The sequence below is a fragment of the Artemia franciscana genome, chromosome 9 (assembly GCF_032884065.1).
Source record: "Artemia franciscana chromosome 9, ASM3288406v1, whole genome shotgun sequence".
Lineage (NCBI taxonomy): Eukaryota > Metazoa > Arthropoda > Branchiopoda > Anostraca > Artemiidae > Artemia > Artemia franciscana.
In genome coordinates, this window is record NC_088871.1 from 4532204 (window position 1) to 4550375 (window position 18172).

The window sequence follows — 18172 nt, forward strand, 5'->3', positions numbered from 1 at the left end:
AAGACTCGTTGCAAAAAATACTACTCCAAGGAAATCCTCCTACTATTCTGTCTTAGTCTAGGCATAGGATGTGATATTTCATAGGCAGCGGATTAGAGGTGCCTAAAGAAAGAACAATGTTAGCACAATGTAGTATTTTTTTTATTTGTTTGGACCACGGCATGTCCTATTGAAGGAGTTGTCCTAGAAACTTCGACAAGGGCTCATTTGACTGGAAATTAAATTGACTAGTGCCCCTTTTTTTTAGTCAAAAGCGCTTGAAGGGCGACCAACCCCCCTCCGTGCTCATCATTTCCCCAAACACATCCAATCAGAAGATTGATATAGCCATTCTGTTCACGTAGTTGAATGGTCTGAAAATTATGTCTTTGAGGATGACCCCCCTGCGGCCCTCAGAGCAATGCCAATAAGTTATACTAGTTGCCCATTGGTTACATTTAAGGTTTTTTATGGAGGGGGTGGTCATATAGACTTTGGAAATGGCTCATTCAATTAGAAATCAGAAGTTCTTAAAGTCCTTTCCATGAGGGCAACAATGCCCCCTCCCCTGCGTCCTCTTTTTCAAATGCATTCGAAATAAGTTTTGAGATTGCCATTTTGTTCAAAATAGTCCAAAGATCATGTAACAAGGATGTTGAGGTTGCAAAAGCCCTTAGAACCTGGAGCAAGGGTTGTAAGATATGCCTTGGGGAATGTAAGGTTTTTATGGAAGATATGGTCGTATAAACTTTAGATGAAGCTCATTTAATTGGAAATTAAAAGTTCTGGTTCTTTTTTAAGAGTCAAAAGCAATAGAGGGGAACTAGCTCCACTGCCCAACGCTCTCTTTTCTCCAAACGTATCTTATCGAAATTGTGAGATAGCCATTATGTTAAAAATGATCCAAAGATCATGTAAAAAGGCCTAGAGGGTTTACACAATCCACTAGAGCCCTGGGATAAGGGTTATAAGTTATGCCCTTGGGGTATATAAGGTTTTTCATCGAATGAATGGTCGTATAATCTTTGGATAGGGCTTATTTGGTTGGAAATTGGAAGTTATAAAGCCCTTCTTAAGGGTCTGAAATGATTTGAGGGCAAATGAAATGATTTGAACTTTTGAACTTTCAGGAAATGTTAAGGGAGATGATCAATTGACCGAAAGGCATTATTTGCACGCTACTACTACTGTTACTACAACTACCATCGATACTATACTACTATTATTACTACTACCATTAAGGCTACTGCTTTTGTAGCGAGTACTGCCAAGGCTGAGGTTATTGAAATAGACATCTGAGAAATTGTTTAGGGGAAAGTTAAACTAAATCAAAATGTACTATGTGCACAGAGATTGCAGCAAAGTTTTTCAAACACCTTACCGTATCAAGAGTAAACTTCTGGGGCATCATGATTAGTATGTTCAACTGGCCAAGAGGCAGCATTTACCCACTACTACTGCAATTAATACTGCTGCTGCTACTGTTCCTACTACTACCACTACTACTATGATTCTAGTAAATATGAAGGCTATGCGTATAAAGGTGAAAATTTGATAGAATACTGAGGAAGAGCTTGAACTAAATCAAAACACGCTGTGTGCAGGCATATTGTCAAAAGGGCGCTAAACAAGAATTGATTAGGGCATTCAGTTAGAAATTTCAGACAATGCTTAAAGGCGAAGAGGAACTGACCAAAGGTAATATGTACATGCCAAAACTAAAACTACCTCTGCTCCTACTTCTAATGCTACTATTACTGCTACTGCTGCTACTAAGCCATTCCAACTACTACTTCAAATGCAACAACTTTTAAGACATGAAATTTGTATGAGACGAGAAGGGCGTCAAAAGGGCACATCAGCAATATATTTTGAACGGGTTCCCGTGTCAAGGTGAAACTCCCAGGACATCATGAGGGGGATATTTAACCGACCAAAAGGAAAAATGTAGCTCATACTACTGTTATTAGTACTGCTGCTACTACTGTTACTACTACTACTAATACAACACAAATGCTGCTACTACTTCTCCCACTACCACCACAACTACTGCAATACTAATACTATTAAGGCCAAGTCTATGAAGGTGAAAATTTGATAGAATATTGAAGGCAAATTTAAATTAACAAAAAGACACTATGTGTATTAAGGTTGTCAAAAGGACGTAGCTCAAGAATTTTTGGGGTATTAAGTTGGAACTGTCAGAGAATGCTTAAAGGGAAAGATCAATTGACCAATAGGCAATATGTGCGCATATTTACTTGTAGTGTTACTATTACTATTCCTCCAACTACTACTTCTATTGCAACTACTTGTAAGGCTAAGATTATAAAGATAAAAATTTCAAGAAGTGTATAAATATATAGGTTATCCAAAACACATATCGCCAATGTCATGGTAACGGCTAATTTTATTAAGTTGAAACTTCAAGGACTTGATGAGAGGGATGTTCAAATGACCGAAAGGCAACCTTTTACTACTTCGGCTTCTTCTAATACTTGTGCTATTACTATTATTGCTACTACTAGTGCTACTAACACTGACACTACTACTGTGACTACTAGTACAACTATGCCTAAGGGTAGGAATATAAGTTACAATAAATAACCAAGTCAAACTCCAAACGAGCAGAAAATTAAGATGAGTAGGACTGACAACCCCTTTGCCTTTTCAAGACCAGAACATAATTTGCACTTTACTTTAAAAATACATTTTAAATGTTTTAACTTTTTGAACTTTAATAAGTCGAAAATTTTCAAGACTTTAAGGAATTTATTTGAATTAATGTATTTTTTTTTCACTAAAGCGTAAATCATATTCTGGTCTTGAGAAGGCATGGAGGTTGTCAACCCTACTCATATTTATGTCTGCTCGCTCTGAGTTTGACTCGGTTATTTATTGTAATTTATGTTCATTTTGGGGTTTATTTATATTGGTTGTGATTTGTGGTTGTTTTACTCATCGTAGACTATTCAATTTTATTTCTGCTCAGTTTTGTTTAATGGAATTTTTTTTCGAAGAACTTGTATGGCGGAAAATATTTTCTAATGTAATATTCCAAAAAAACTAACACCCTCTTGAAACACATCATATAATAGAATCAAATAATAAATGATCATTTTACCGATAAAATAGATTTACATAAAAACTAGGCTACAGTTTTCAAAAATTTCTAATGTGCCCCCTTGATTGTAACATGTAAGTTTAGTTTTTACTTTACTTTAAAAATATTTTTGCAATAGTAGGGAATCAAATCCACTCTTAGTATCGATCGGCAATTAAATTTTTATCGCTGGTATTTTGGCCCTCTTTGCAACAAGATTTGGATTTACAGCGCAATATGGCATAAATCTCTCTTAATATTTAAAAAAAAGACACTATGACTTTTAAATTCCATTCGGAACCCCTTATCCAGTATTCTACGACCATTGTTTTGATGTAATTACCACCTCTGCGGGAAAAAACAAAAATAAACACACGCCTGTTATAAAATTTCTAAGAAAATTTCAAAATTTCCGGTTTCTGCGTGTACGACTTTGGAAACCTTAAAAAAAAGAGATTTTGGAAATGCTGAATACGATGCTAGAATACAATTTTCATCAAGATCGCATTTTATTTAGGGGTGTTTCTCCCCTTTTTCTTTAATTGTGCAAATTTTCACAGGCGCTAAATTTTTTATGGTAATTTTAATATTAATAAGTTTGGTATATTTCTAGCCAACAAAAAAGTAGATCTTTTTTAAGATCTTACTGTTTTTAAAAATTTTTCTTTATTGTCGGGGGTGCTTTTGACGCATGTTCTTCGCTTACAGTTCCCTACCACGACCCGTTTGATGAAGACATGGCATAACTTTAAAAATAAAATAGAACATAATCAGGTTTCATCAAGGCATATCATAAAGGAAGTTTCGACCGAAAACACAATAAAACATCTGTCATACAGAGAAAATTCGAGGGATGTAAATGTTGATATCAATTTTGGGATCGATCCGACTTTAAAGCCGTATCGAAGTGATGCCTAAAAGGTATTTTAAGGAACTACAAATATTACTTACACTAGTCACTTCAAAGTTTCTTCCTCCATAAAGAAATTGGATCATTAAAGTTCGTTACTGAAAAGATCATTTGGAGAGTAAAATTTCTCACTTTGTGGGAAACTTGTCCTCAATACCTTAATTAGCCAAGGACCAAGGAGGGGGGGGGCGGATAGAATATGACTTTAATCCAGAGACACCAATTAGAGGAAGGTAGGGGGCATGTTTCTCCTAGACTGTTTCGTCCTCTCCCTATATTTCGAAAAAATCTTTTTTATTTTTCAACTCTTTTTAATTCTGTTTTTCTCTTCTTCTTTCTTTTTGCACGAAAACACAGTTGTGTGACCCTGCAGTTTTGATATTCATAAATTGCCAATTTTTTCACAGTAATATTGAATTCCCAGTTGAGACCAAAATTATTTCATTTCACCTGTTTTCACTGTTCTTTTCCCAATTTCTTAAGCTTCTAAAATCTCTCTCTCTCTCTCTCTCTCTCTCTCTCTCCCTCTCTTCCCATCTCTCTCTCCCCCTCCCCCTCTCGCCCTCTCTCTCTCTCTCTGTCTCTCTCTCCCCCCCTCTCTCTCTCTCTCGTTCTCTCTCTCTCTTTCTTTCTTTCTTTTTTTTCTCTCTCTCGTCCTCTCTCTCTCTCTTTCACGGGCTGTCTTGAACAATAAATCAGGTCTCATGCTCAGAATATGAACATTGTTACCAGTAATTACGAATGCATGTTATTCACTCCCACATAGCATGTTTTTTCAACAACATGTTTTTTTGACAAACCATTATAACTGCAGACATATACTAAATCTTCCAATTTGATCAGCAATAAACCTTCATGTATTACTGAAAGTTAAATGTTAAATTCTTAGTTCATATATGGGCACCAAGTTAAAATAAAATTTTTTTCAGAGGGGCTTGAATACGTAATTTTGAATCTAATGAAATTCCAGTATACTAGTTGCAAAATAGCTGCAACCTAGTAACGGGAATGCCCGTAGCTGCTACACTTTTTTCAATTAATGATTTAATTGACGAAGAAGTTTAACGGCGACCCCTTCAGGGCAGGATGCCAGTGCATGTTGCGTTATAGGGAATTTTTACTTATGTTAAGGATGAGACATTCTCGCTTGATAAGTTAAAGATCAGGGTCCACCAGTCAAGTAGGGGATCCTCGGTTGTAACTAAAGGTAGCGCGCACGTGGGATTTTCTTACGTACACCAGTATATTGCCTAATAGGATAGTGCTTACCTTTGTTAAGGATGACGTTTTCTCACGCAACATACTAGAGGTCAGGGGCCCGTGGAGGAACACCCACTTGTAACTCTTGAGGACACACACATGGGGTGCTACGTAAGGAAAATGGACACGTGGGTTGTTAAGTAATACTTTAAGAGAGGTTTTTTCCTTAGGATTCCGTTTTACTTCTTTTTTTTCTCAGGGGATCTTTATAATCTAAAGATCTTTGTATGCATTAGGATTCGAAAAACACTTCACCTCATAAAATGGACTGCTAGACAGCCTGACGATGAAATTCTTTCTAATATTTTAATTTGGGTGATGCTTTCTACTTTATAATATATACCTTGCAAGGAAAACACCCTGTTCCACTTACTAGAATGATTAAATGGATCATGTGTTTCCAACCCTTTCCACCCGAGAGGGCACAAGCATCCCAATGCTATTGATTTTTATCTATTAGATACACTTGCTAGTGTCATCTCATTAATTTAAATCCTGATAGTAGCAAAATCAAATATTGGTCTACTAGACAAACCTGCTAGAAAAAAAGACATTTATGCGTTTGATAGAATGTGAGTAGTTTTTAGTGAAAATGTCAGGTTTCTTCGAGCCAAGACTATGCATATTTACGCTACCATGACAATATGTTGCGGGTGCAACATAAAAAGAAAATCAAGAGGGGTAGGGTTGTTATTAGAGGTAAATTTTGGCCATATTAAGAGATATATCTGAGAGGTCTTAATAAAAAATACATCGTTTCTATCGCTTTTTTAGACGCACCTGCAAGAAAAAGAAAAATATTTTTTCATTTGGTTATTTCTGAAATCTTTTTTTGAAAATACCACGTTTCTTTGAGCCATTACTATGCATAATAATAATAATAATAATAATAATTTTCTTATAACCCCGAAAATGCATAAAACTGTGGAGTAAACACATAAAAAAAGAAAAAACAAAACAACTAAATATATTCACACCTCCTTTACCATGTGTGGCCGGCCAAGCCCTAGCAAGAAATTCCAGAGTTGGGGGTTGTTATTAGAGGTAAATTTAAGCCATATTATAAAAATAACACAAAAAATAACCTGTATGTAGTTTTCACAAATAATTTTAAAATCACGAATTTCTTAAACTCCTGTTAAGATAAAACCCCAGTTACTAGCCAAACAGGGTTTTATCAAATACCTTGCGACTTTGGCTATTACTATGTTGGCAGAACTCATCAAAATCGAGAAAAACAGCTACATCAACATAGAGAAGACATAGACAAAGCATTAATTTCTAATAGTTCTAATAACTCCTTTGATTCTGCTTTAGCTTGCCATATATTTAATAATCCCACCCACACTCTACTTTTTGAGAAATCTCATATCATTATTAATGATTTGGGGATAAAACAGGTGGTTCGGCAATCAATCAAAATTAATCTAAAAAAAATAATAATTTTTCTTTAAATAGGGACTTGGGGGAGTATTCACTAGATTCTCTATACTCTAATTAGATTAGAAATATTCTTACAAAATATTTTACTTAACCAATTTATAAAAGTATTGAACCAGTTACAAAAAAGGCTCTTGAAGCTAGCTGCCAAAAAAGCAAGGTTAGCTCTGAAAACTTGTATTTAATTATTTAATTTTGTTTCATTTGAATGAATTTATCATCTTACATCATTTTATATATCAGGTCTGATTGAATTCGTTGAAATAAGAATGCTAACGTTGAAAAAACTTTTTGAAAGAATTTTAGTTTTAATTTTTGCAACGCGCCGTCTAACCTAACCTACTGTGTGTAAGGTAGGTCGTTTAGGTTAAGGGAACCGAATAGCATGTAAGAAAATGGCCTGCAAGTTTCACGAAGAGATAAACCAAGATGCAACAAGTTTCATAAGGAAGAAATAAAATTATAAAAAGTTTCTCGGAGACATAAATCAAGACAAATGAATTTTTCTTGAACAGAATACTCACATGTAACAAGTTTTACGAAAAAAAAAATCAGCATGTAGCTTGTTTCATGATGGAAAAACCAACCTGCAACAAGTTCGACGAAGAAAATATCAAGATAAGTTAAGTTTCACGAATGAAAAATTAACATACAACAACTTTCACGTAGAAAAGTCATCATACAATAAGTTTCACGAAGAAAAAATAAAAATAGAACAAGTTTTGATGCACAAAAAAGATTAACTTATAACAACTTTTATGAAGAAAAAATCCTTAAAAAAAAGTTTCAGAAAAATAAATACAAAAATTGAAAATTAGGATGCAATAAGTATGTTGAAAAAAAATAACATACAACAAGTTTCACGAAGAAAATGAGCATTCAACATCCTTCGTGAAGAGAAAAAAATCAACCTACAGCGAATTTCACGAACTTCCAAGAGCAGGAATTTCCAAAATCAGCCCACAATTCCAGGAGCAAAACTGGTTCCACTAGGAGAAAACGGACCTACGAGTTTCAAGAAGTTAAAAGTCAACATGCAATAAGTTTCGTGAAGAAGGAATGAAAATATATAAAGCTTTTCGAAAACATAAATTAAGATCCTTTCAGTTTCTTGAGGAAATAATCGATTTGCAAACAGTTTTACGAACCAAAAACTCAATATGTAACACGTTTCACGTAGAAAAGATAAATATACAACAAATTGCATGGAGAAAAAATCAAGATACACTATATTTCAAGAAAGAAAAATGATCTTACATTTTTCTTTACGGGTAAAAACCCAGCATGCAGCATGCAAAAGTTTTACAAGCCAAAAAATGCAACATGTTTTACGACAAAAAAACATGACACATTTAGTTTCCTGAAGAAAAAGAATCAACATGCAACAAGTTCACGAAGAAAAAATTAACCTACAATAATTTTCATAAAAACTAACAAATAACAAGTGTATGAAAAAAACCAAAATCAACATACAACAAGTTTCAAATTCAAAAAATCAACATGCAACAAGTCTCATAAATAAAAATCACTACACAACAAGTTTCATGATGAAGAACTAGAAAATACGACAGGTTTTTCGATTAATAAAACAAGTTTCACAGAGAATAATCAGTCTAAAATAAGTTTCACGAAGAGAAAAGCAACATACATTATTTTTAACAAACAACAAATCAGCATGCAACAAGTTTTTCAAACAAAAACCAACATGGAACATGTTTCACGGAGAAATATATCAAGATAAATTGAGTTTCACAAAAGAAAATATCAGTGTACAACAAGTTTCTTGAGGAGAAACTAAAATTACAACAAGTTTCGCGATAAAAAAAATTCAGCATGCTACATGTTTAACGAAAAAAATGATCAACATACAACATGTTTCACGCACAAAAAACCAACATGCAAATAGTTCCACGAAAAGAAAAATATTAACGTACAACAAGTTACACGAAAAATTAATGAAATGCAACAAGTTTCACGAAGAAAACATTAAAGTATGATCAGTTTCAAGAAGAAAAATCAACATACAATAAGTTTCACGAAGAAAAATCGACATACATTATGGTTCACAAACAAAATAATCAACATGCAACAAGTTTCACGAGCAAAAACCAGCAGCCATCATTTTAACGAAGAAAAATAAAATAAAGAAACATTAAGTTTCATGAAGAAAAAATGAGCATATAATCCGTTTCAAGAAGTGAAAAATCAACTTACAACTACATTCATGAAAAAAAAAAATCAACATGATAGTTAAGTTAAGTATAGTAATAAAAATAGAACTTAGCAAAATATATATATATACATATTATTTTTGTATTTCTGAAAATGCTTTCGATTTGATAATTCATGCTAGAGGGTGTCATATGCCAGTCATTGCGTTTGGCACGCCAACCTCAATTGCTAGGAGTCATCAGGAGAAACGCTACTGGGAATTTTTCTTTAAGTTTAAATGATTGACTCAAGTGCAAACCGTAAACGATTGTTCTTATAGAAAAATAGCAGAAAATGCTTTAGGCATGATAATGCAGGCCAAAGGGTGTTAGCCAGCCATTTTGGCCATGCTGGCGTCAATTGCTAGGAGTCACCAAAAGAAACCCCCCTGGGAATTTAACTTCAAGTTTAAACAATCGTTTCTAGTGTAAATGTTTATTTTTCTAGGAAAATTTCTGAATGCTTTAGTTGCGATAATTCAAACCAGAGGGTGCTAAAGCTAGCTACTGAATACCACAGGTTTGGAATTGCCAAGGAACATTGTAATTTAACGATGAAATGTGAAATATCCGATTTCAAATAAAAACAATGTTCATTTTTAGTTAATTTAGATAAGGGTGTCGTAGTTGTACAGTGCCGTGGTACACAATTCGCAAGGTGTATAACGTTGACGGAGGCTTGCAAAAACATGGACCAATGGATTTAAAGCATGATTTGTAACAAGAAAACATCTAGAAAATGTCTGAGGGGTCGCTAAAGAATGATGAGGGTTGCCAGAGTGTGCTAGAGGGCCAGTCATTGTTTGGAATGGCGGTGTGAATTGTCATTGTGTATCACGTTTAGAATGGCTTGCATAAACAAGAGCTAATGGATTTAAAGCATGATTTTTGACAAATAAATACATTTAAATACCTTAGGAATGATAGAGGGTGCAAAAAGGCGCCGTGCACAATCCATAGTTTGTCAGAGTGGCGTGAATCAACATAACGTATCATGTTGAGGATGGCTTGCGAAACAAAATCCAAAGTATTTATAGCATATTTTATTAAGAAAATACCTGAAGAAAACATCTGAGTCAGGATGGGGAATGCCAGAGGGTGCCGTGTGCCATCCTTAGTTCGCCACCGTGGTATGAATTGACATGGGGATATCATTTTATGGTTAGATTGTTAAAACACAAATCAATGGATCTAAAACATATTTTAATCATAAGAATATCTGAAAAAATGCCTTTGGAATTATGAAGAGTGCCAGAGGGTGCCGATTGCTATCCATAGTTCGCCACGATGACGTGAATTTTACTAGCATGTAATATAGCTTAAAGTTATGGTGGGAGATGTTAAAAGATTTTTTCCGTTGGAGGGGCTGAAATCTGACAAAAGTCAAAGAAAGGAGGCATTTCATTAAAACCTCTCGGAAATAACCAAAGGCAAAACTGGTTCTCCTTTTTTGTTGCAGGTGTCTCTAATAGTGCAATAAGATGATGGATTTTCATTAGGGACTTTTAGATATATCTCTTAATATGGCTTAAACTTACCTCTAATAACAACCCTCCCCCTCGCTGGAATACTTTCTAGGGTGGTCCAGCTACATGTTGTCTTGTTAGCGTGAATATGCACAGTCTTGGCTCAAAGAAACGTTGTATTTTCATGAAAACCTCTCAGAAATAACCAAATGCAAAAACATGTCTCTTTTTACTTGCACATTTGTCAGATCGAGCAATAGAAACTTGAAATTTTCATTAAAACTTCTCAGAAATATTTTTTCATATGACTTAAATTTACCTCTAATAGAGACCCTCCCCCTCCCCCTAGAATAGCTCTCAAGGGCGGGACAGCCACATTTTGTCACGGTGACGTGAATATGCATAGTCTTGGCTCAAAGAAACACGGTATCTTCGTTAAAACCTCTCAGAAATGACCGGATTAAAAATTTGTCTCTTTATTGTTGTAGATGCGTCTAATAGAGCAAAACAAACGTTGTATTTCCATAAAGACCTCTCAGGAATATCTCTTCGTATGGCTTGAATTTACCTCTAATAACAACCTTCCTCCTCTGGATTTGCTTTCTTGGATGGGCCAGCCACATATTGTCAAGGTGACGTGCATATACATAAGCTTGGCTCAAAGAAACGCGGCATTATCATTAAAAACCTCTCAGAAATAACAGAATGTAAAAATTTGTCTCTTTTTCCTTGCTGTTGCGTCTAACAAAGCAATAGAAACGATAAATTTTCATTAAGACCTCTCAGAAATATCTGCTAATGTGGATTAAATTTACCTCTAAATTTCCCCTGGAACTGTTCGCTAAGGTGAGCCAACCACATATACTGTCACTTTGGCGTGTATATGCATAGTCTTGACTCAAAGAAACGTAATATTTTCATTAAAAGCTCTCAGAAATAGCTGCATTCAAAAATATGTCTCTTTTTATTGTTTGCGTGTTTTATTCTTCAAAATGCTATTTTGTTAGTATCAACATTTAAATTAATAGAACATAACGGTCAGGTCATCTAATAGAGCAATAGAAACGAGATATTTTCCTTGACACCTTTCAGAAATATCTCTTAGTGTGTATCAAATTTACCTCTAATAACAACCCTCCATATTATCACGGTGGCCTGAATATGCGTAGCCTTGGCTCAAATAAATGAGGCATTTTTATTAAAACCTGTCAGAAATAACCAGCGGAAAAAAGTGTCTCTTTTTCTTTCATGTGAGTCTAATAGAGCAATAAAAACGTGGTATTTTTATTAATACCTCTCAGACATATATCTTATTGATATATGGCCTAAATTTACCTGTAATAACAACCCTCCCTCTTTGAATAGCTTGCTAGGGTGGGCCAGCCACATATCGTCACAGTGGCATGAATATGCGTCGTCTTGGCTCAAAGAAACGTGGTATGTTAATTAAAAACCTCTCAGAAAAAATCAAATGCAAAAATGTGCCTCTTTGTTCTTTCAGGTGCGTCTAATAGAGCAAATGAAATATGGCACTTTCATTAAAACTTCCCTGAAATATGTCTTAACAGGGCTTAAATTTACCTCTAATACCAACCCTTCCCCTCTGGAATTGCTTTCTAGGGTGGGCCAGCCGTATAATGTCACGGGGCGTGAAATTGCATAGTATTGGCTCAATAAAACATTGTATTTTCATTAAAACCTCTCAGAAATAATCGAATACAAATAGGCGAATCTATTTACTTCGTCCACGTGTTTCATTTTTTAAAATGTGATTTTGCTAGTATCAAAATTTAAATTAATAGAATGTAACAGGCAGGTGCATCTAATAGAGCAATAGGAACAAGGCATTTTCATTAAGACCTCTTTAAAATATCTCTTAATATGGCATACATTAAACCTATAATAACAACCCTTACCGTCTGGAATTGCTTGATAGGTTGGACCACACACATATTAGCATAGTAGTGTGAATATACATAGTCTTGGCTCGAAGAAACGTGACATTCTCAATAAAACCTTTCAGAAATAAGTAAATGCAAAAATGAGTCACTTTTTTCATCGTTTACGTGTTTTATTTTTCAAAATATGATTTTGCTAGCATCAAATTCAAATTAATGGGTTTAAGAGGAAGATGTATCTAATAGATCAAAAATCAACAGCATTGGGATGCTTGTGCACTCTCATTTGGAAAGGGTTGAAAATACGTGGTCCATTTAATCATTCTAGTAAGCAGGACAGGGAATTCTCCTGGCGTGGAATAGGTTATAGCATAGAAAGTATTAGCCGAATAATAATATTAGGAAAACTTTCATAGCCCACCTGTCTATAGCTTGATTCCATAAAGTGAAAATGTGTTTTGAATCCTAATGCGGACAAAAGTCTTTGGATTAAAAAGATTGCCCGGGAAAAAAGCGCATTGAAACAGAAAACTCTTAAAGTACTATGTAACAATCCACGTGTCCATCGTCATTACGTAGCACCCCAAGTGTGTCTACAGTTACAAGCGGGGGTTCCCCCACGGGTCCCTGACCTCTAGTTTGTCACATGAGAATGCTTCATCCTTAACATAGGTAAACAGTCTCCTATTGCGTAACAACCGAATGAATCTTGAAAAACGTCATATAAAAAACGTCTTGAAACGTCTTGAAATACCTCTTGAAGAACAACTGTCTTAAAAACCATCTTGGAATGTCTTGAAAAACGTTTTAATGAAAAATGTCCTAAAAATATCTTGAAAAATCTTGAAACGTCTTTAAAAACATCTTGTTAGTGAAATAGGTTGCTAGGGGCCCCAATGGACTTGGATGCTAGGACCCTTTTGGAATTGTTTCCTAGGGCTCACGTTGGAATTCGTTGCTAGGGTCCCCCATTGGAATTGATGCTTGGGTCTCCGTTAAAATTGACTTCTGGGGCCCCTCTTTGGAATTGGATGCTATGTGTTTGATTAAAGTTAATACAAGGACCTCGGTGGAATTAGATGCTAGGGTCTCGGTAGACTTGGATTCTAGGGACCCCGTTGCAATTGACTGCTAGGGGCCCCTGTCAGAATTGGTTGGTAGGGTTTTTTACTCCCTCCTGGTTGAACTGCTTAATAGGGGCCCCGGTAAAATTGGTTGCTAGGGGCCTCCCCAATGGTTTCGTTGCTAGGGCTCAGTTCAATTGTTTTTATACGGATCCCTTCCCCAAATTGAAAAGGTTGTTATGTTAGATTAGAGGCCTCAGAGGAAAAGGTTGCTAGAGCTCCAGTGTATTGAAGGTTCCCCACCAGCGGGCCCGGCCCTGAATGTTTTTTTAGCCCTCATAGGTTTTCAGTATGAAAATGTAGGGTTATAATCAATTGGGGCCATTTCCTTACTTGAGAAGCCCCTGAATTTTTTTTTCTGGCCTTCGTGGATTTTTAAACTATTAAAGAAACAACATTCTCTAAAAGGTAACACCCAAAGAAAATATGTCCTATTACGTTGCATGCACCTTTATCTCTGAGAAAACATTCCCTATTACACACCTGCTGTATGCTATTAAGCACCTGCACCTTGCTCTGAGGGGGGTCACCGTTAAATCTCTTCGTCATCTTAAATCATTAAAGGAAGAAAACAGTAGCGGCTTGGGCATCCTTAAAACCAGTTAGGGGATACTACTAAAGGGATACAACCGAAAGCTTCCCATTTCAAGGTAACTCACGAAGGTGGCAATACTGGGGTCGTACGGCTCGAATGAAAAAAGGACAGTTTTTTACCACGTGTAGTGTTGGACTTCTTCGGACTTCGAGGAGAGAGGTAGACAACGAATCGCAATCGATCGTTCCCTTCAAGTCGAGTGAAGAGTTCCACATTGTTCCCTCAACGAGCTCTGGTCTTTAACTGAGAATGGTCGAACGTGAAAGTCAATCATTGCTGCCCTAAACACCTCTGGGCGTCGGAAAAATTAGGTATAGGCGGGTTATCTTAATAAAACAAAGCTTATCACAGAAATATAAGAGCTTCAAACCACAGAAAAATGCTGATTTGAAGCTTTTACTATTGGAATCACCATTGTTGAAAATTCTTCGCTGGTGTTTTGAGACCCCCCATTTGGAGGAACGCGAATAATCGTTTTTCTACACGGGTAGCAGTGGTGTGTCTACATTTTTCTACCAAAGCTAGGGGACTATTGCAAGATCATCAAGAGCTCTTTAATGGCTCGTTTAAAGGTTATTGATCATATATACATGCTTTTTGTAAATTCGTTTTGATGACGTTGTCCTAAAATCGCACAGAAATGCTCCTTTTTAGCCAATATTGAAGTTGAAAAGCTGGGAAGCATAACAAGGGTACAACTATAATCTCCGTGGTCAAAAATCTATAATCAGACATCCACAAATCCCATCTTGTATGTCCCCACAGCCATTTTAATAAGCAAAAACGTGTTTTGAAAAAAACCTTCCTCATGAAAATAAAATCCGCTTAAATCTAATTCAATAATAATAATTGCTGTTTATGTTTATCTTAACAGTAAAAGCAAATTCCAAAAGAAACTTTTCATGAATTTTGGAAAAGGGGGACGCTGCTGTGTCTCCTTTTGTCTTTAGTGAAACGCTGAAAAGTCTTTTAGATTGTTTAAGACCTTGTTATATAGCTAATTTTTTACATCTATAGATTTAGTATAAATTTCTCTTAACAACTCCGTTTTAACTTGGCATATGACACCAAAAACTGAACTTTTGTACCACATCGGGAGTAGATGGGCTTCTACACAGGAACAGTGTACCATTGAAATCTTCTTGGTCAAAACTTTCTACCCGAATGCTTAAAATTCCTGGTTGTGCATTACAAGGTTGTCAGTATTGTTTGTTGTGGTACGTATAATAGTTGTTATCCGTATAAACAGCAACAACAAATAGTTATTTGCGAACACAAAATCCACACGAAAAATTTGCAGGAATAACAACAAGAATTGGGAGGATAGCACTCGTAAGGGTTGTTTATGTTTCTAATTTATGTTATCTAAAGAGTAGAAGTTAATAAAAAAAAAACATATTTTCAAGAAAATCTGTAAAAGAGGTTGAAACCCTGAAGTGTCGACTTTTCTTTTTCTCTGTCGCTAGCAGAATGCTAGTACCTAATAGGGGTTGCTGAAACTTTTTTTTATAGCAGCAAGGGTTTTACTTCACTCATCTCGTTAATATGTGTATGAATTGGTTATTATGTGTATGAATTGGTTATTGCTTTTTACGTTTCACACAGGCTCGCTATTTTGGGACAGGGAAAGGGACAGGGGCGAATCTTCAGAATTTTTATTGGAGAACAAGAGGGTTTCATATCCGGATAGTCAAAAGGAATGTGATATAATAATTTTCTCTCCACAATATCCCCCTCCCAAACGACGGTCCTGGAGAAGGAGCAACCAATATTTAATGCTGTATGTTAATGAAAACTTGAACTGAGCTTTCTTTAGTTGTTCCGTGTAAATTGGTGACTGGCTTTCATATCACACATAGGTGGGTCATTTGGGCCTGTGTATTTATTGTTTATGCTTAAAAATCTAAAATGAAGAAAAATAAATTTAAAGAAATAAGTTTTCTGCTGGAAGTGCATAGCGAAGTTGAAGCTTTAAACGAACAAAAATTGGAGCTTCGCAGTTTGGGCAGCAGAAATATGTAACCAAGGCCCTATCCACTATTTTTTCGGGGGGGGGGAGTTGCTTATGAAAGGATCTTTCGGGGGTCTACAAAAAAGTTCAAAAACACATCAAAAATTTGTTTATATTAATATTTTTGAAGTTTTTACCGAGTCAGACATTTTTTTTTGGGGGGGGGGTCAAAACCCTCTAACCCTCTAGCATAAAAAAAATTTCTGCTCCCAACATCCTGTTTTTTGGTTAATTCCGGACTTCAAACCCATTTAGGTAACAAACTGTTAGTAAGGAGCCACTGGGCCCAATTGTAACTGAAATTCTAAAAACATGAATTTTAATAACACTTTATGCATCAAAAGAATTGACTTTTTATACTTATTCAAAAGATATAAAATTTATGACGTTTAATAATACCCATCAAAAGCTACGAGCCTTAGAAAATTTGTCTGCGTTTTGGAAAAAGGGGGAAAACCCCAAAACAGAGAAGCGATCTTAATGAAAACACTATCAGATTCAATATATCAAAGAACTTATACTGTAGAGATTCCAAGCATCGTAACTACAATACTGTGGAATTTTGCATTTTTAGCCACAAGAAAGATAATGGATGCGTATTTATTTGTTTCTTGTTCACAGGGGTGGTCGTATCCAACCAATGTCCCTAGAAGATAAGGAGAAGGCGCATTAAAACAGAAATTAAAAGTTCTACGCCCTTTTTCGATGACAGAAAATATTGGAGGGCAACTAGTCCTTCTCTCACGCTTTTTTCCCAAAGATATCCGATCAAAATGTTGAAATAGTCACTCGGTTCAGGGTAGTTGAAAGGTCCAATGGATATTCCTCTGGGATTACATAACCCCTGAAAGCCCCTGGGGAAAGGGCTTAAGGTAAGTAATTTGCCTATTGTTTACATATAGTTTTTGTCACTGGAAAACACACGGGTGTTGTTCAGGAGGGGGGTGGAGGTTTCTGCGGGATAAATTCTTGGTGGAAGGAAATATTTTCTGGGGGGTAATTTTACTCCGACGGGAGAAGGGATTCCCAGGAAGTATTTTCAAAACTGTCAGAAATTAAATATCAAGATGTTTTTGCAATTGAAAGTAACGAACAACATTAAACCATAAAACAAAAATAAATTATTCTTTAAATCAGGCCGGGTGGCTCACCCTTCCTCGACCTAAGCCTTCCTCAAGTCTTTACACTAAAGTTAAACTTTCTATCCCAATTCTCTAACGACGACTCCTGGAACACTAGGGCCGTTGAATTTGAATTAGAAGAGTTTTTGAATAGCTTTAAGACTTGAGCGTAAAGAGCGGTTGTCAAGGAAAAGGTAGCTTCCTCGTATGCGGAATAATTTCAGTTTGTTTAAAGTTTTAATGTTGCTCCTTATTTAAAATTGAAAAAAACTTGTTTTGTTGTTTACGTGATTCATGAAAGAGCTAGTTTTTCAGAGTCCTTCAAATATAAGGAAATATCGCGAGTCAGTTTATTTGAGCAAGTTTTCCAAAATATGTTGCATAAACCCAAATCAATAATTTTTTCAAAGTTTCAACTTCACTCTTTGCTTCACACTTTTTTTAAATTGATTTTAAAAGTAGGCCTCTATTGATTTTGCAGTTATTTCAAGCTTTTTATATAGTTTCAGATACGAAGTAAAGTCTTATAAGCAAGGAATTACCGTAAGCCCCCTCTCCCTTACCGGAAGCAGCCCCAACGCTCTCCACTTTAAGTTATTGTAACCTTATTTACACAGCCTACCTAATGGTGAATCTACCATTGATCCTGGCCGAAATCACCCAAAAGCACAATGACAAAAATGAATTGCTTATTTCCAGGAAAGCAACTCTAAAAAGTCCTAAATATATGTTACGCCCATACATTGGTTCCCTTGTAACTGAATCCCTCTCAGCTTTAATTCATTCAACTCAAACACTGGTTCAACACTGTTTACATTAGCTCCATTTAACTTCACTCCATTCAATTCAAACTTGATTGAACTCAATATAATCCTGGTGCATCTAATCCTGTATTCAACCCGTCCACATTGAATCAACTTTCATTCAGCCTGTTTAATTTGATTCAATTTTAATCAAACACATTGAACTTAACCCTTATGCAACTCATCCTCTGTTCAGTATAACCCTGATACAGAATAAACTTATTCAACCAAAAAACCCCGTCTTACTCAACT

The 18172-nt window shown here is 35.6% G+C and overlaps 1 protein-coding gene and 1 long non-coding RNA gene across 6 annotated transcripts in view; one reads left to right on the forward strand and one right to left on the reverse strand.

The window, feature by feature from the left end:
- LOC136030916 (uncharacterized) overlaps positions 1-18172 on the forward strand; it is a 145656-nt gene that overhangs the window by 98795 nt on the left and 28689 nt on the right. The window lies entirely within an intron of this gene.
- LOC136030913 (transcription factor GATA-4-like) overlaps positions 1-18172 on the reverse strand; it is an 88834-nt gene that overhangs the window by 12459 nt on the left and 58203 nt on the right. The window contains exon 8 of one of the 4 annotated variants that reach the window (XM_065710019.1): positions 7480-7697. The exons of the other annotated variants lie outside the window; for them this stretch is intronic. Within the exon in view, the coding sequence (XP_065566091.1) occupies positions 7648-7697 (50 nt within the window). The 3' untranslated portion in view covers positions 7480-7647. Of the gene's footprint in view, positions 1-7479; positions 7698-18172 lie in introns of those variants that run through there. 4 annotated transcript variants of the gene reach the window in all.